Source organism: Paroedura picta, chromosome 8 (assembly GCF_049243985.1).
Source record: "Paroedura picta isolate Pp20150507F chromosome 8, Ppicta_v3.0, whole genome shotgun sequence".
Lineage (NCBI taxonomy): Eukaryota > Metazoa > Chordata > Lepidosauria > Squamata > Gekkonidae > Paroedura > Paroedura picta.
In genome coordinates this window covers 72881486-72898353 of record NC_135376.1, presented here as the reverse complement: position 1 = coordinate 72898353, position 16868 = coordinate 72881486, and the positions used below count along the sequence as shown (strand labels likewise).

At 40.9% G+C, this 16868-nt stretch overlaps 1 protein-coding gene across 3 annotated transcripts in view; it reads left to right on the top strand.

The window, feature by feature from the left end:
- Positions 1 to 7817: 7817 nt before the first annotated feature.
- Positions 7818 to 16868, top strand: part of A1CF (APOBEC1 complementation factor) — a 38338-nt gene continuing 29287 nt past the window's right edge. For 2 of the 3 annotated variants that reach the window (XM_077350398.1, XM_077350396.1), the window contains exons 1-2: positions 7818 to 7947; positions 15529 to 15672. In XM_077350398.1, the coding sequence (XP_077206513.1) occupies positions 15574 to 15672 (99 nt within the window). In that variant the 5' untranslated portion in view covers positions 7818 to 7947; positions 15529 to 15573. Of the gene's footprint in view, positions 7948 to 8176; positions 8289 to 15528; positions 15673 to 16868 lie in introns of those variants that run through there. The other variant, XM_077350397.1, reaches the window with a different exon arrangement.

Genomic DNA, 16868 nt, shown 5'->3' with positions numbered 1-16868 from the left:
AGGGAAGGAATGAGTGTCTGCACAGAAGACGTCAATGAACAACTGTTACAGGTAAGCACAACTCTGTTTTCATCTTCCATCTTTTCAGGCAGCCTCACCACAGAGGAGGTGGGATGAGTCTCTCACTGCACAGAAGGTGTCAATGAACAACAGTTACAGGTAAGTGCAACTCTCTTTTAAACTTAGTCCATTTCTACGTATTTACCAAAACAGACCCTATTTGGGTCTATAACTACAGTTATTTTGTCCCTGTTTTTCCATTTTGATGATTTCTTGTTAAAACATTGTTCATGGAAGTAGCTAATACTGTGTTTGTTCAGAGTCCAGCTTCTTCCTCTTTGAGGAGGCAGGATATATTGTTTGTACATACTAATGTATATGCATGGACATTAAGGTGCTTTTCACAGGCTGCTAAATCACATTTGGAACTGTTGTTAACAGATGACAGGAGAATGGTTTGGTGGGTTTTTTAAGGCACAAGCAGACTGGGGTGGGAGGTGGCAATAGAGAGCCCTCTCCTGGAACCAGCCTCCAAAGCCACCCTTTCTATTGCTTCATAAGAAGGGATGGTCCTGCTTAAAATATCCATGAGTTCACAGATCCTTTTTAAAACAGAATGCACAATGTGCATTCCTAAGCCTCGACAAATCTATTTGGGCACGGGTTTTTCCATATGTCTCCCATTATAGTACAGAAAGAGGAGAACGAAAGAAAAGAGAAACTATTTAACTGCTAGATAAATCAAGCGGAACGATGATAAATGATCTGCATTAAGTGTCTGCAAGAAAATATAATTATTTAAAAAAAAAAATCTCCAAGTGTCATTTCCAATGCTAGTTCATGACATATTCTTACCAAAGATCGAAGCACTGATCCTTACCTGTTTTAAAGTGGTAATTAATTAGGGAAGCACAAGTCTGAGAAAACTTATGAGGAGTTTTCAACGACTCTGAATCCAAGTAATACATAAAACTTTACAGCTCTAAAGCACCCTTGTAATATCTAGCTTACCATGCATATAAAAGTGTCTATAAAAACTGTCAGTTTATTTAGCCGTTCAGGAAAAAAAATGCACATGCTACACTGGAGTATGCCATTAACGTTTCATGCCCAAACTTCACAGGGTTGTTATTTAAATTGAAAGGGTTCTTCAGCCAGATCAGGACTTAGGGGTCCAACAAGAAAGAAATCTGAAGAATAGCACAGCCTTGTGTCAAAGGTTGACCCTATGGAACTGAAATTTCCTATTAGGCAGCAACTGACAGCTGTGTATTGATGCATTCTTGGGGATTTTTCTCTTCCAACTACTTCTCTGTTCAGGAACACCAACAATTAAAGGAAGGAGAAATGGTTTGATGCTATAAGGTGGGTAGCACTCAGGGATAAACTATCAACCAAGCCTCCACAAGCATATCTTAGACTAATGGGATAGTCAGTTAGACCGTTTATGCACTGGAGGTTTCATGCCGGGCTGCAGGCTGGAGTTTTAGTCGTGGTAGGTTGCTCTACCTCTTCCTGCACCCACACGGGGGAGCATTTGACCTGGTGCACCTCATCCAGCCCCGATTTGTCTCCTGCACGAGAGCTGGGGCAGTAAAGTTCCCAGTGCATAATTGGTCTTAGTGACGCTCACTATGGTAAAGTCTGAGAATAGCTAATTCTGAAAGCCATCCTTCTAAGGCTGACTTCATTAACACAATGTCCTGTTTACAAAGCACAATGTGAGAAGTGAACAAAAGAAACCAGATTCTGATGCTAAAAGACAAAAATAGATTTTGCTCACCTTGAGCTTCCAGTATCTACCCTTCCTAAAATTAAAACAAAAATAACCTTCTCCTCTAATAAATGACAGAGAAGGATGTTTCTCCCCCCCACCCCCGTCCCCATGTTCAAAGTGCCTACAAAACAGATGATAAGTTTGATTCCATGATATGGAACATTTAATTAGCTTATGTGACATTTTCCCTTGTTCTTTACCTTTCTCTTTGGGTGTTCTATATTTTAAACTTTCAAAAATAAATGATCAGAATTATGGTTTTCCACTCATGCAAGGTGGAAGTAGGCAATTTGCCTTTATGGAAACTCCCACCCCCAGGCATCATGGTACATTCTATTTCCCCTCCCCACACCGGCAGAAGATTTTCAGGCCCATTCTGCACAAGGACCAATGTTGCCAATTGCTTTCACAAAGTAATAATGGTATTTTAAATAGTGGAATCTCAGTGTTCCGCATACCTTCATTTGTAGTGGAATCCAGTAGCATTTCATTTGTTCCCCACAAGTTTCTGGTCTTGCAGGAATTGCTAGAAAGGAAGCGGTTTTTTCTGTGCTTGTTCTCGCCCCTGACCGTCAATCAAACGAACAGCCAATGGGCGGTTGTTATCTTGCTCCTGAAAAGCCCCTTTCTCTTTAAGCACAGTTTTTTAAAAAATAGCATGTTTCAACGAATATGCCTTGATTCTTCCTAATGTAGAGACCCATCTAGCTGGCATGTGAGCTGGCGAGTTATCGTTACCACGCTCCCCCGAGTGAAAAAAAAATCCCCCCCCCGCACGGGCGAGATTTTTGCCCGAAATTAAAGGGAAGTGGCAAACAGGGGGCTGTGTTGTGCTTGGGGACTTAGGGGAGCTTTAAAGCACTTCTGTGGAGGGACTGTAGCCGGAGAAGCCTCGCTGGGTGAATCAAGCCTTGCTAGTTCGTTGCTTTCCCCACTCGCTCCGAAGGGGGAAAAAATGGCGATCGCTTTGCCGGAAGTTCAGAGGAGAGAGCCGGGGGAGGGACTTTGTTGCAACCGCAACATTGTGAACGCACCTGTCTTTTTCACAAGTGTTGCAGGTTGTTGGCAGGAGTGTAGCAATTTTCTGAGGATGAATCCACTTTTCCCGATTCCCCGGAAATCACTACAACGAAGCGATTTTAGCGCTAGTGTTGCAGGAGTGTTGCAGATTGTGTGCGACGTCATGCGGAACGTCAAATTTGTAGCATTTACCATTTGTAAGACTTCTGCTACTTTTAACTCGTGCGGAATGGACCTCAGTGATTGCAGGACTCTGTTGGGAAAAGGGAAAGATTCACATCCACAACTAGGAAGCTCAAGACTACATAACCGTAACCAGGGCCCATTCCGCACACATAGCATAATGCACTCAATATGCTTTGGTAGCTGGATTTTCTTGTGCAAAACAGGACAATCTACTTCTAAAGTGCATTGAAACTGCATTATTTGTTGTGTGCAGAATAAGCCCAGGCTAGATCAAATCAATGATCTGTCTAGTCCAGCATTCTATTTCCCAAATTACCAAGTCAGATGTCATGGAGAAGCCCACAGTCAGAGACCACAAACAATAGCCCTCACCTGCTGACTGCTCTCCAGCTTTGGGGGGTTGTGTGTGAGTAAAAGGTATTCTATACAAGCTCAGAGGCATGCACTCCTTTATACAGACATGTTACACTAAATTGGTTTGCAGTTATTAGTAAATATCAGATTCCAGGCCAGGTCATATAAGGATTCATTTGTTCTGCTCCAACCCCCATGGCCTTCTCTATTCCTGAAGCATATTCTTCAGTATAAACCGTGGAGACCCCAGTTTCCTGCCCCACATTAAACAAAGGCAGAAATTATTGCTTCCCTGCTTCTTATTGTTTCATTTAGAACAACCCTGAGAAATCCAGGCCAGACATCTTCACTTGAAGGAAAAAAACTGCTTTCGGTCCAGCCCTTGGCCCGGAATGAGTATATGCAGGTCAACCACATCTATAAGGCGACCAGCTGCAATAATGAAACTGTTTTTCCAGTCTTGTTAACACTGAAGCCTAATGGGATAGTTAGTTAAAGAGGCAGTGTACAGCATAAACAAGTTAAAAGTAAAGGACCCAGATAATCCTTATCCATTGTTGTATCCACTCTATATATTTATGAAACAGCCTAGGGGGTGGGATGTGTCCGGCTGTCCAAGTTGGAACAGGGCCAATCAGGGTGCAGCCAGCTTTGCCCTGATTGGCCCTGCCCCTGCAACTTCCACCCTCCGTCCCTGGACTCTAGCCTCTTTGCTCTCAGATGCCTCCGTGCCTGGAGCCAGCAGCAGGTAAGGGGAAATGCCCTGGGAAAAGGGTCATGGTGGAGGGCCTGCTAATGAGGGCCTCTTGGCCTGCTAAGCAGGGCCTGCTGACGAGGGCCTCCCTGCCTGCTGATTGCTCATTAAGGGCTGCTAAGGAGCTCTGTCCCGGCCCTGATAACGAGCTGCCCATCCCCCGCCTGCCCCACTTGATCTGGCTGCAAGCTGCCACCCAAAGCCACCTTAAGCTGCCTGGCTGTGGTCCAGGGGAGGGACCTTTCAATGCCCATTCTTAGGAATGGGCTTTGAAGCTAGTAGAGGTATAAAGCAGGACTGATGAGAAGGGTTTACCTCTAATCTCTGTTGCTGCTTCCCCCTCCCCAATTCCATCCCAGGTCATCCCCCCACACACATGCACACAAAATTGCTTGCATATTTCCTCTTTCCTCAATGGAAAGGAATAGAGACCAACCTTACTAAAATGAAGGTTGAGATTTCAGAGTTTTGGCACTACATGGACTGATTCCACAATTATGACTTCCCAGCATGTTTCCACCACATTGGATTCTAAATATAGATTTCAAATTTGTTCCTGGCATTCTGCATCTTTGATTTTCTCCCGTCACTGGTCAGGATTCCAATTGCGGTGTGTGTTTTGCATTTTCATTGGGAGAGTATACTCCCCCATCATGGCTCCCACCCAGCCCTATTTTTTGTCTGAGCATGCACAATAATGCACTCGCACCATAATGCAATGAATTCTTATAAAATTGCACACACACACACACACACACACCATCCTTTGATTCCTGTGGCACTTGGATCACGCAAGCAATGGGGAGGCGGGGTGGTGTTCTTATGTTGATGTAAATTTAGTCACCACACATGCATGAAGACCTTAGCCTTAGCCACCATTACACAACTGTTTATCTACACAAAAGTTATAAAGTGTCCCATTGCATTTTAAACCATGAAAGTAAAGTGTGCTTAGATGCTGGAAGGGGAGGCAGAGGGAGTCCTTTTTTTTTTTTTTTTTTTTTACTTAAGGTTAACTTTCTGGAGTGTTACCAGAAAGTGGGTGCTTATTGTTATTACAAGTTCATGTTGCAAAGCAATCCTGTTCAAAATTTTAAAAAATATATATGGAGGGGAAGAGGGTGAGGGGAGAGGAGAGGCAGATAGTAGGTAGAGTTGATATGTCATCATTTGAGGGGGGAATAGAGGAGCAAACAGACTGAAATCCCAAGGAACTTCCTCATTGGCTAACCACAAATTGCCTTCCAAGGGAGGGAGAGAAATCATGGCTTCTGAGGATTCTCAAACTGCATGGCAAACAGGGATTTTGCACTCAGGTCTGCTCCTTATGAGCTCAGTTTTTGCGCAAATTGTTTGTTATTTAGTGGGACTTTAGGAAGGCTGCTAAGCATTTTTCACAACTGCAGTAACAGTCATGGGAGGGGCTGCAACTACATCATCCCCCATAGCTACAAACCCAGAGGTCCCATTCAGTGTCGCTAATAGCCTGTGGCAGAACTATCTTCCATAAATTTGTCCGATTACCCCCCTCCCTTTAAAATCCATCTAGAAAGATTTAAAGTTTATAGGGTCAAACCTTGCAACTGCATTAATTTCTGTTCAGTGAAATAACTGTAGCTATAAACATACCATTTTGGATGCTCAGAGACATATAACCTTGTTCAGAGACATAATGTGTTTCAACGAGGAAGGGAATGTTCATATTATTCTGTTCAAGAATTACAGTATGGCTATACGTGATCTGCATGTCACAATCCATCACAGAGCAAATGTGCTTAATTCCATTGAAGTCAATGAGTTTAAGTACAACTGTGACTGAACCGGAGGAAATGCTAGCATAGAACACATAGCATATTTTAACATTTAAATAGTGGCTGTTTCCCACACAAGGTTTGGCAGCCAAACAACCCAGTGGGGCTTCAGTTAACATAGGTTCTAATACACCATGTTGGATTGAGGTAAGATACCATGTAAATGGAGATCCTACAAGGGGTTGTAGGAGATCCCATTATCCTGTCCCCCCACCATCACTATTTTGTTTTGTCCTTTTATGATAGCCTTCCCTTTTTATGCTTCCTTCTCAAATTCCTACCCATTTGTCCCCCCTATCTTTAACTTATCCCTCCTTCCTTCCCCGTGAGAAAACACAAAGTGCATCTAGCCACTGGGCCAGGCATGGTATGTAACCCACAAGGAGTGGCTAGAGCACCTCAATTTCTCCTCCATCCCTCTCCCTACACTATTCCTTTGTTTCCTCCTCCTGGCAACCCTCATATTTCCTTGCTTCATTTTCTTCTTTCTACCCCACCCACCAAATCTTCAGCTTGTCCCCACCTGTCTTCACAATGGGGACTGGACAGGTCCATGGATGTCTCAGAAAGGTTCTGCTAGTAAAAACAGCTGAAAAAGGGCAAGCCAGTATGGAAGCAGGTTGTTCCAAACCTGCTGTTCTTCTTGGCCTTGTTCTAGACCTCAGTGTGTTAGGCCTTCTGGGCCACGTGCTTTATGGATTTGCCCTTCTGGCTTGCTGCTTCGAATTCTGACTACCTGTGCTTTAACCCCAGACTAAGTTTGGACTATGTTTGTGGGCTCTTGCCCCAGATGCCTGCCTGAAGTTCGGCAGTAACATCACATCGTCCCCTCACTTCACCCTCCTAAAGAACTGCCCCCCCCAATCTCCCAGCATTAGCCTATGTAGAGTGGGAATCCTATGGTCATTTGAGCCACATTTTAAAAGAAATGAATTCATTCCATTCTTTTCATAGCCTATATATCAGGGGTAGCGAATGCTGGCAGGGGCTCATGGGAATTGTAGTCCATGGACATCTGGAGGGCCGCAGTTTGACTACCCCTGCTATATATGGTTATGTGAGTTAAAGTCAATAAGATATTATTAACTAATTCCTTAAGTGAGCTAAATTATGTTTTCAAATTCAATTGTTAGTTTTTGGGGTCCCTTGTTTGTTTAAGTGGCAGAATATTTTGCCTCAATGCTTGTAAACGACTGTTGTTAAGACTAGTTTTTTTTCTCAAGCAACGAATGTGTTTCCACAAAAACAGGCAATTTTGCAATTACTGTCATGTTAAAAAATCACTATTTTATATATTGTTAAACTACAGGTCTAGATAGTCTGTGCTATTTGTTTGATTATGTAGCTTTATATATTGTAGCTCACCAAGATAGAAACACATTTTAAAATTGGCATTAAACTATATTTGCTCTTATTATAAGACCTATTTTTCAATGTGAAATACGTTTTATAGCAATTGTTTCCTGAATGTCACTTTTAGAAACCCTGCATACCAAGTATACTTGCCTAAATTGTAACAGATAGCTTTATTAACCATCTTCAGACCTACACTAATAATGATTGCTTTTGCCTAGGGCCAAAATAATTCTGAAACTACAGACCTCAGAACTTTCTGAAAACTGGGATGGGGGTAGGAATTAAAGACTATAATTCATGCCAGTGATAACGCCAATGATTTCAGTTTTCAGATCCCTTGCCTGAAATAACAGCTCCTCAATTGATTTAGTGGACCAATTTTAAAATTATGTCCTCCTCATCTCATGGGCACATAGAACTCCTAGTGACTTTTGTCTTGTGAATTATGTAAACATATGTAGCTTATGTAGATAGTAAGCTGCAATGACCTAGCTATCTGGTCAAAGGGCTGCATGGAGCAAAGAGAGATAGGGCTGGTTAAAGTTTAACCTGCAGAACTGTAAACCAACCTGGGGCCGGTGAACCTTTGGAGTTTGATATGGTGATTAGAGAATAACCGGAGTGACACGTCGCAAACTCGGCATAATCAAGGAGAACCTTTCCAGGTGGTGATCTCTGAAATTGCTCAGGTACGGTCCGTTCTATTCTGTTTCGTCTGCTAACTAAATATAGGCCTCAGCATTTGAATGTTTCTTACTGTTTGTGATCAGTATTTATAGGGAAGGCCTAAATGCCTAATGTTTCTGAACAAGAACATGTCAACATTTCGAGTCTGCAGGGACAGGGGTTCTTTATCTGCAACGATTCATATGCTATACAGTTTTTCCAGGGCTGGCAATGAATAGATAGTTGTGAAGTTGGCATCTGAGGCCCTCAAGAGTTGCTTTTCCACTGCTTGCCAAATGGACAACTGCTGAGGCGGGCACGGTGGTGACAACCACCAGAACATTGCCTTCTTGCTGCGTAGCAGGTTTGCGCCAGCTCCCACAGTGTTCTTCCCCTGGCTTGTCAGAAGAAAGCGTTACATATCAATTATAGGTGCTGATTCCAGTTGTGCATGGAAGATAGCAAGTCAGGCAGTGGCGCAGGAAGCATTGATCCCCTTCATTTGTTACGAAATGAAGGGGATGAAACAGAATGCTCCCCCTTCAGATTCTCTTTTGCTTTGTTAACACGCAACTCGGTGTCTTGACTGCAGCACCAAAAATCTCTCTCCATAACAGTCAAATATTAATGTATTTCTGTGGCATGTTGCAGGCTACTTTGCAAGCAGACTCCTCTTTCTCTTGTATCCTATCCACATTGCCTGTGGATACCATAGTGTTTACAAGCATGAGCTCTAGCAAACAAGTTGTTTTGAACCGGATGCATGTTTCTTGGTGGCTGACATGTGGGCCTCTTCTTCTGACCTGAATTCCGTATGAAGTTTAAAAACCTCATCCCTATTAAATTGTCTTGCATTGAGTGAAAACTAGGTAGTTGTAGAAAACCCTGTCCTTGGAGAATGCAGTGACAGATGGTGTTAAAGGAATGATGTAGGGCACAGTGTTGCAGTGGGCCATAACAAACCATAAACCCCATGTGTCCATTCAAGCAACTCATATTGCTGTCTGGTGGAATTACGATTGCGCTCTTCCAGGGTCACCTTTTGAGGATGATGTATAATAGACAGTAAAGGCAAGGATGGAGAGAATGAAGGTATTTGTGCTATTTATACAGCATCATTATAAGACTCAATGCACACCACTTAGGGCTTTGTGATACCAACTGAGAGAGGCATATTTATTTTGTCAGTTCAGAAATCTTTTCAAATGTTTTAAAAAGCCTCAATGCACTGTGAACATATTGATAAAACAATCTGGACAATTCTGCTTTTACTGTATTATCTTTCTATCATGTGGGAAGCTCTCATTAAATGTATAGATAAGTAGTCAAAGGCAATAGAAACCGCTGATGTTCCTAATCAACATATTCAGAGGGCTGTGTTTTTGGTTATATGCTGGCTTTTGTACATGTTGCTTACTTAAGGACCTATCTCATGCAGCATTGCTATAAGTTTTTTTTAAACTATTATTTGGGGGGCCTGTTCTCTCCCAGACATGTCAAGCAGGGTTTACATATTTATGCCTATAGGATCTTCTCCTGCCATGCTTATTTGGGTGGATTCTAGGTCTATCTTCCCACTCCACTGAGCAAGGTGTGTAGTTTTCCTCTAGCCTATGGAGCCTGTACTAGCCTAGATAGCCCAGACTAGCGTGATCTCATCAACTGGATGCTAAGTAGGTGTGACCTTGGATGAGAGACCTCCAAAGAATATCAGGGTCATGATATAGAGACAGGCAATGGCAAACCACATCTGAACATCTTTGGCCTTGAAAAGCTCATGGGGTCTCCATACGTCACCACCATGGAGCCTTCCTATAGCGTTCTCAACTATTTATTTTTTATGTTTTTTTTAATTGGTCAACTCATTCACCCCTCCCAAAATGGCCAATGATGGGCCTGGAGGGGGTGGGGAGGGGAGGGGCACGTACACAGGCCAACCATATTCTGCATGATTGCACCACGTCTGGAGTTTCTAAAACCTTAAGAATGTTTCAAGAGTTTTTCAATTGTAAAAAAGTTGAGAAAGGTCACATTCAGATTTATTCAGTGGTGCTCAGTCCCAGGATTTCTTAGGGCTGCTGATGGTCTACAGGTCCACTTGTTTCCAGAGTTCTTATTCTCCGCCATTTCAATTTGGTTTTGCTATATCAGTCTCTTGCACCTCAGTATTGGTCTATTGATCTGTAGATGACAAACACCATTTTTCTTATCTTATTAATGGAAACAGTAACTAGGCTTCCAGAGAGCACTACTAACAAGCACGCTCCAGAAGCAAACACACAGCTGGAGGGAAAGTTAGTACATTGGAAACCTGTGTTTCCATCAGGTTAAGAAATTCCACAGTCATTTTCTTTGAGATGTGCATTGATCTTTGAACAGCAGAAGACAACTGTGTCTGCAAATACGGGGATGGGGAACAACATTGCCACTAGAAACAGCATTACAAAGTCTTATGAGTCAGCTTCAAGAAGATTCAAAAAGAGGCTGAGAAACTGCCAATAAAATGGAAGCAAGTTCATCCATGAAGGGTTGATACAACTGAAGGTGACTGTGAGCTTTGCAGCAAGTTCGAGCCTTTGCACCTTCAGTTTAAACAAAACAAATCAAAGCTATATAGACCCAAAGCTACAAGGCTGTGTTATATGTTCTTATATAAGAGCTGTAAGAATCGGAATGGAAAGGTTCGTGGTCTTCATCACTATGCCATTTAGTCCTGCAGGTTATAATGTACAGAACATATCTGGCAAAACAAAACTCAGTTAAATGCAGGGTTAATTATATATAACTGTACACTTCCCCCAAAGAAAACAGCTAACTGAAGAGCTAACACTGCCTTCCTATATGCTAAGATGCCTATTTTCAAAATCTACCAGGGCAATGCCTTTAGTAAAACAAAAAAATATATGGCATAGCCTGCTAAATTTTGATCAGGGAGGCTGAGGTGCAAATTTTTACTCATGACTGGGTGACCTTGTGTTTGACATATTCTCTCGTTCCAACTTCCCCATCACAAACAAGGTCTTTGCAAAGATACAACCAGAGAAGTTTCTTGCAGGATGAATAGGATTTAAAAGTAACAGACAAACAAACCCATCCTTTCCTTTTGATCAGTAGCTTCTGAACCATGTGCTTGTGGGCTGCAAGGGATAAATCAAGCATTTGTGAGCCTCTCACATGAGAAGCCGCATGCTACATCTCAGCATGAGTCACTCATGGCTGTGGCCTAGCTTTCTTCCACTCAGTTTCCGGTGTTGGTAGTAGTGGTGGGTGACCTAACAAGAAACACAGCAATTATTTGCCTTCAGGGGAGACTACTTCTGTATGAGTCGCCATCTTCTCCCATGCTAACAAATTAGAAATACACATAGAAGGATATGTGAAAACAAGAAAAAAATATGCCTCAATAATTCCTGTAAGTTAAAGAATTCATATATTTCAACTGGAGGTCAACATTAAGCAAGAAGAAGAGTTTTGTGTCTTTAGAATCTATCATCATCATCATCAAAAACAACCATGACTAGTATTCTAGGTGATATCTAGTTTTGTTGTTGGACTACCTCAGTTGTGTAATAATAATTGCTGTAAATTACAAAGAACAGTATTTCATACAGGTATAAAATATTTTTATTTTACAATAGCCGAACGAATAAATAACATATTTTGAAAGTAAAACTTTTTTTTTTAAGTATAAGGCATGTCTTCAGGAAAAGGTGTGCCATTTGAAATTTGGGAAACTTAAGATGAGGAGAGTCTCAGAGGGGCAACCTCTTTCCTTGTTGATCCAAAATATGATCTATATTGATATAATCGATCTATATCAAGAACCAGATGTAGATCAGTGGTGAGAATGTTAACGTGGTAGGACGGTGTCTAAGTTCAAGTTCTCGTTCAGCTACAGAGTTCATGATGTTATCTTGGGCTGGTCACACTCTTTCAGTTTCTCCTACTTCCTTGAGTTGTTGTTGCAAAGGTAAAATTGAGGATAGCAGTCCTACGTAGACCTTTCTGAGCTCCTTAGATGAATGGTAGGATACAAACATGATAGATATTTGGCAAGTCATTTCAAATCATGTATTTGCATTTTCTGAAGTTCACTGTGGGTTTAATACTCATATATGCATTTCCAGAAGATGGAATTGAATGGGGATTTTTAAAAGGTTTAGAACTCATATATTCATTTCCGGAAAATGGAATTGAATGGGTTTTTTAAAAAGTCCTCTTCTGTTACAGTGAGCCTTGATTTTTTTTTAACTTGCTGCATGAGGTGATTATGACTGTATCAAAATTATATTGAAAAGTCTTTGATAAAAAATGTAATATTGAAGAAACCCATTTTGAAGCAGCTTTTGAATGGAAATGAAAAGATGCTCTAATTTTAACTGGCAAATAAGATTCCTTTATTTTTAGTAACTCAGAACTTAGCTGTAATGCTGCCAGCAAATAAGATTTTGAAAGCAATTTGATGGCGAATAATATCATCATATGACACCTTATCAAATTTAGGTAGTTTCCCAGATTTATCAGCAAGAAACATATGTAAAGACAGTATAACCTGAGCTTTTCTAGTGTATCTAAACATATTCATAAAATCTTAACAATTCTAAAATGTATGGCTACCAGATGCTGCCTTAAATTAGCCCTCCTGAAAATGACTGAGTAAAATAACATCGTTAGATAATAAAATCAGAGTCCAATAGCACCTTTAAGACCAACAAAGATTTATTGAAGGTGTGAGCTTTCGAGTGCAAGCACCCTTCGTCAGACTATGATCTTCTTACATGACAGGGAATATATAGCAAAAATCAGTTCTGTTACATCTGTGTCCCAACCAAAGACAGCCAATGATAATCCTTTGTCAAAACAGCCAATCAATCCCCTAGAATTCAGTGTATTTTACAAAGAGAAACCAAAATGTTGCTATTAGAGATCAAAGGCTATCACCTCACCATATGTTGCTTGCTCCATCCAAACATTAGATAAGTTTGCAATTGTTAGTTATTACGTAACTTTCCAGTTAAAAAAATGAAAACATATTTTATTAAAATTGTATTTTCCAACTTTTAATTAAATATTTAAAAAAGGAAGAAGAGGCTACCAGTAACAATTACTTTGAATGATGTTACCAGACAAGTGTCTCTACAGTTACAACTGAAAACCTGTGAGAATGTCTTGTGCTCCAGGCACTAGCTTAACTATTCATTGCGCTATTTGATCATTAGCACTGATGTATTTGAAGGTAGCCATCTGTTGACTGTCTGACTACCCATGCCGGCCCATCTGGCATCCACCAAAGCTTTTCCCATCATGGCTGCTGTTCTGTAGGATGGGCTCTCTAAAGAGGCGAGGGGACCCACTCCCTTGGAGATCTTCAGGAGGCTTTGCAAGGCCTTTTTCCTGCCTTTTTCACCAGGGCTCTTGAGGGTGTTTGATGGCCAGGCAATCTTTGAAAGGGGAGAGGAGAGATTTGGGGCTTGCTATTTTAGTTTGGCTTTTCACTGAGAATGTCTTTAACGGTTATCATAAGCCACCTTGAACCACACAGAAAGGTGGGATACAAATGTTTGAATACGTAAATAAAAATTATGTGGCACTGAAGAATGGGTAGAGCATTTCATATACGTAAGCAATTGATAAAGGTCTGATAGAAGTATATTAATCCCATACTAAAGATACAGCATGCACAGCTAGGTCTCAGCAAGAAAGGCACATCCAAGTCCAACGTTCATGTTCCACGGGAGGACTGGAGGACTGTTGCCAATTGACAAGCCAGTTGAATATTACGGTGACCAATCAACTCCTTCATATTCTCACCCTTGGATTCACTATTATTTCTTTTCTCTGTTCGCATTGCATCTGCTAAGGTTTCAACTGAAAGATCCAGAGGGAACAGGGCTCTTTGCATAACTTGCCCTCACTATCATATTCATCATTGTTTGTTGAATGCTGTTCCTACTGCATTGTTTTTAACTGAGTAATCTGCCTTGAAAAAGAGCTGGTTTTTAATAGCCTTCTTTTCACTACCCAAAAGCAGCCCAAAGCAGCTTACAAAACACCTTTCCCTTCCTAGCCCCACAACAGACACCCTGTGATGTAGGTGGGGCTGAGAGAGCTGTAAGGTAACTGCTCTGCAAAAACAGCCCTAATAGATCTGTGACTAGTCCTAGTTCACCCAGCTGGCTGCACGAGGACAACTGGGGAATCAAACCTGGTTCTCCAGATTAGAGACCCCACTCTTAACAACTGCACAATGCTGGCTGTCACTGGGAAAGCTGAACTATCAATCATCAATGAAGTACATAAAGTAGGACTTCCTGGGTTAAGTTACTTTTCAACAAAATATTTCTCAGTGAATGACAGCAAATTATTCTAAGTAAAGAAATATTCCACTAAAACCCATCTCCCCTCTATAGAAATTCTTTCTAACAGCATTATAAAAAAACACCATCTCATTTTTAGGATAAATACAGATCCCAAACTCACAAAACAATGTACTTAAAAAAGAAATCACTACAGCCAAGTCTCCAAAGCAGATAGCAGATGCAATGTGGTAAAACTGTTCCAGGACTGCACTCCATTTGATTGCAGGCTTAGAGAGCAAAGAACTGACATTCTACAACTCTAGCACATGGGAGAAAGATAGGAGGAAGAGAGGGAGATAATAGTATGTTTGAAAACTACTCAGTGCTTTTCCTAGAGTCCTCTCTCGGGTGGTTCAATCATCTTAAAGTCAGTGCATGAGCAGAGGTGATAGTACCAACAAAAAAGGAATAAATCCAGAATAGCCAGTCCCAAATCTCATCAGTGAAGAACAGATGGGAACTACGGGGGCCAGTTACAGTGGGTCAAAGGCCAGCTACACACAGAATAGAGAGGCCCCTGTAGATCAATAGAGAAAATGACCACTCATACCTAGTTCTCAGAGCGGTACCTTTCACCTGCTTTATTCTCTCTTCTGTGCTCGTCCCATCATTTTATTCTGCCTTCATGTCTGGCTACAGAAGAACCCAATCTTTCCCACTGTTTTACTGCCTGAGATGGGGTTCTACATGGCGTTTGCTATTGTGAATATAAATCCATGGGTTTTACATTCCTACTAATGATCAGTGAATTAATTCAGGTTACTTGATTCAAAACATTTTTGAAACCTTTTCATGCATCTACTTTCAGCATCCCTGCTTTGTGGAGGGAGGGGGGAGAGAATAATGCAAATACTGCTGATCATCTAGCTAATGACCTCAAGGGTAATATCGCAATGGTTGAGAAATTTGCTGACACATTGGGTGCAAAGTTCATTCACTGGACTTGAAAACAGAAAATCTTTTGAAAACTCGCAATGAATCCCCAAGACCAGCATCTAAATCGTTTTTCTTTTGGACAATGGAAGATTCAATAGTCTATTCAAGGAAAAGTTTTCACCTGAGTGCCCACAAAGCCCCATTGTAGTCCAGAGATTCTCTGTTGCTTCTTTTTGTTTTACTGAGATGTTGGTCCTTTTTAGTTGGGTTTTTAAAAATTACTTTGAATGATTGATGTAAAACACCTTCACAGACATTATGGAGCTTTCTTTTTAAAATTTACTTAATTTATCTTAAATTTGATTGCAGTGAGCACCCCTAATTAACGTGATTTTTTGATGATAATCAGTCACAATGGAATCAAATCAAAAATCCGGGGATGGATTGGCCGGCACCCAGAAAGAAGCTGCCCTCCGCACATTAATTCAACGCACAGGATATAATTTGATTCAGGTAGGAATTCCCCATCACATTCTTGGTTACTATTTTCTCACTGATTAAAAGGTAAATTAAATAGTTTACCATGCCATCTTGAACAGAATTACTCCTTTGTAAGTCAGTTGAGGTCATCCACTGTTAACAAGGGTTTGTTCAATGACTACCTGGGCTACCGTCTAGTGGATTTTGTGATACAAAATAGTGAATCTATATGCCCGGGTTCATTCAACCAGCAGCACCTGTTCTGTTACCTTAGGGAGCAAGTCAGTTTGCCAGCAGAGTTTCATGTCTCACCAGGATGGTTGGGATTGTTTCTGTAAACTGGGATCTCCATATAGAGGCTTTGCATGAAGCTACTGCAATTCAAACAACTGCTATGATCACATAAACCATACTAGCTACCTGTCCTGCCATACTCTGAGTAGCATCTAGATAAGGATGTGCTGATTTCTCAGTCTCAGTTGGGCTGCACATCACCAAAGAAGTTTCCGTGGGCAATCATGCCCAATATCCAAACTTCACAGATCCAAATTTTATTTTTACTGGAATGTAATGAAGTAAACCCAAGCATCAGAATATTTGTCATCTACTGAGATTTTCAGACACAGAATTCTTAATATTTTTAAATTCACACACATTACCTGAATGAATACAATGAGAAAGTCAAGGTAAGTTAATTACGGGCCATGATTGTGATTCCTAGATGTTAATTTTTCTCTTGTATAATTAACAGATTCAGATGTTGGTCTGGAGCAGTAGAATAAAGTTTGATTAGTGGCACTTTTAAGACCAACAAAGTTTCATTCAAGGTACAAGCATTTGTGTGCATGCACACCTCTTCAGATACATTGAAATGACTCCATAGATATAGGTAGAGGGTGAGCATCAAATTAGCATATATAGCATAATAAATTTATTTGACAGATGCAAAGACCAAATGAGATTTTAAAATCTTAGTTAATACGGTCACCATTAGTTTGGGTTTAATACAAAAATCTAGTGAAGGAAATAAATATATCAAAATCTGAGACTGGAGGGCAGATGTTAACCTTTTTAAATTTTTAATTAATATTTCAAGAATGTATTTTTCTGGTCAGAGGAGATACATTGCCCAGCCAATCACCCCAATCTCAAAGAAAAGGATGCTGTAAGGTTGGCTCCCCACTTAGGGGAAATGGATGGAGTGTAATATTGCATCTCTCAAACAACTT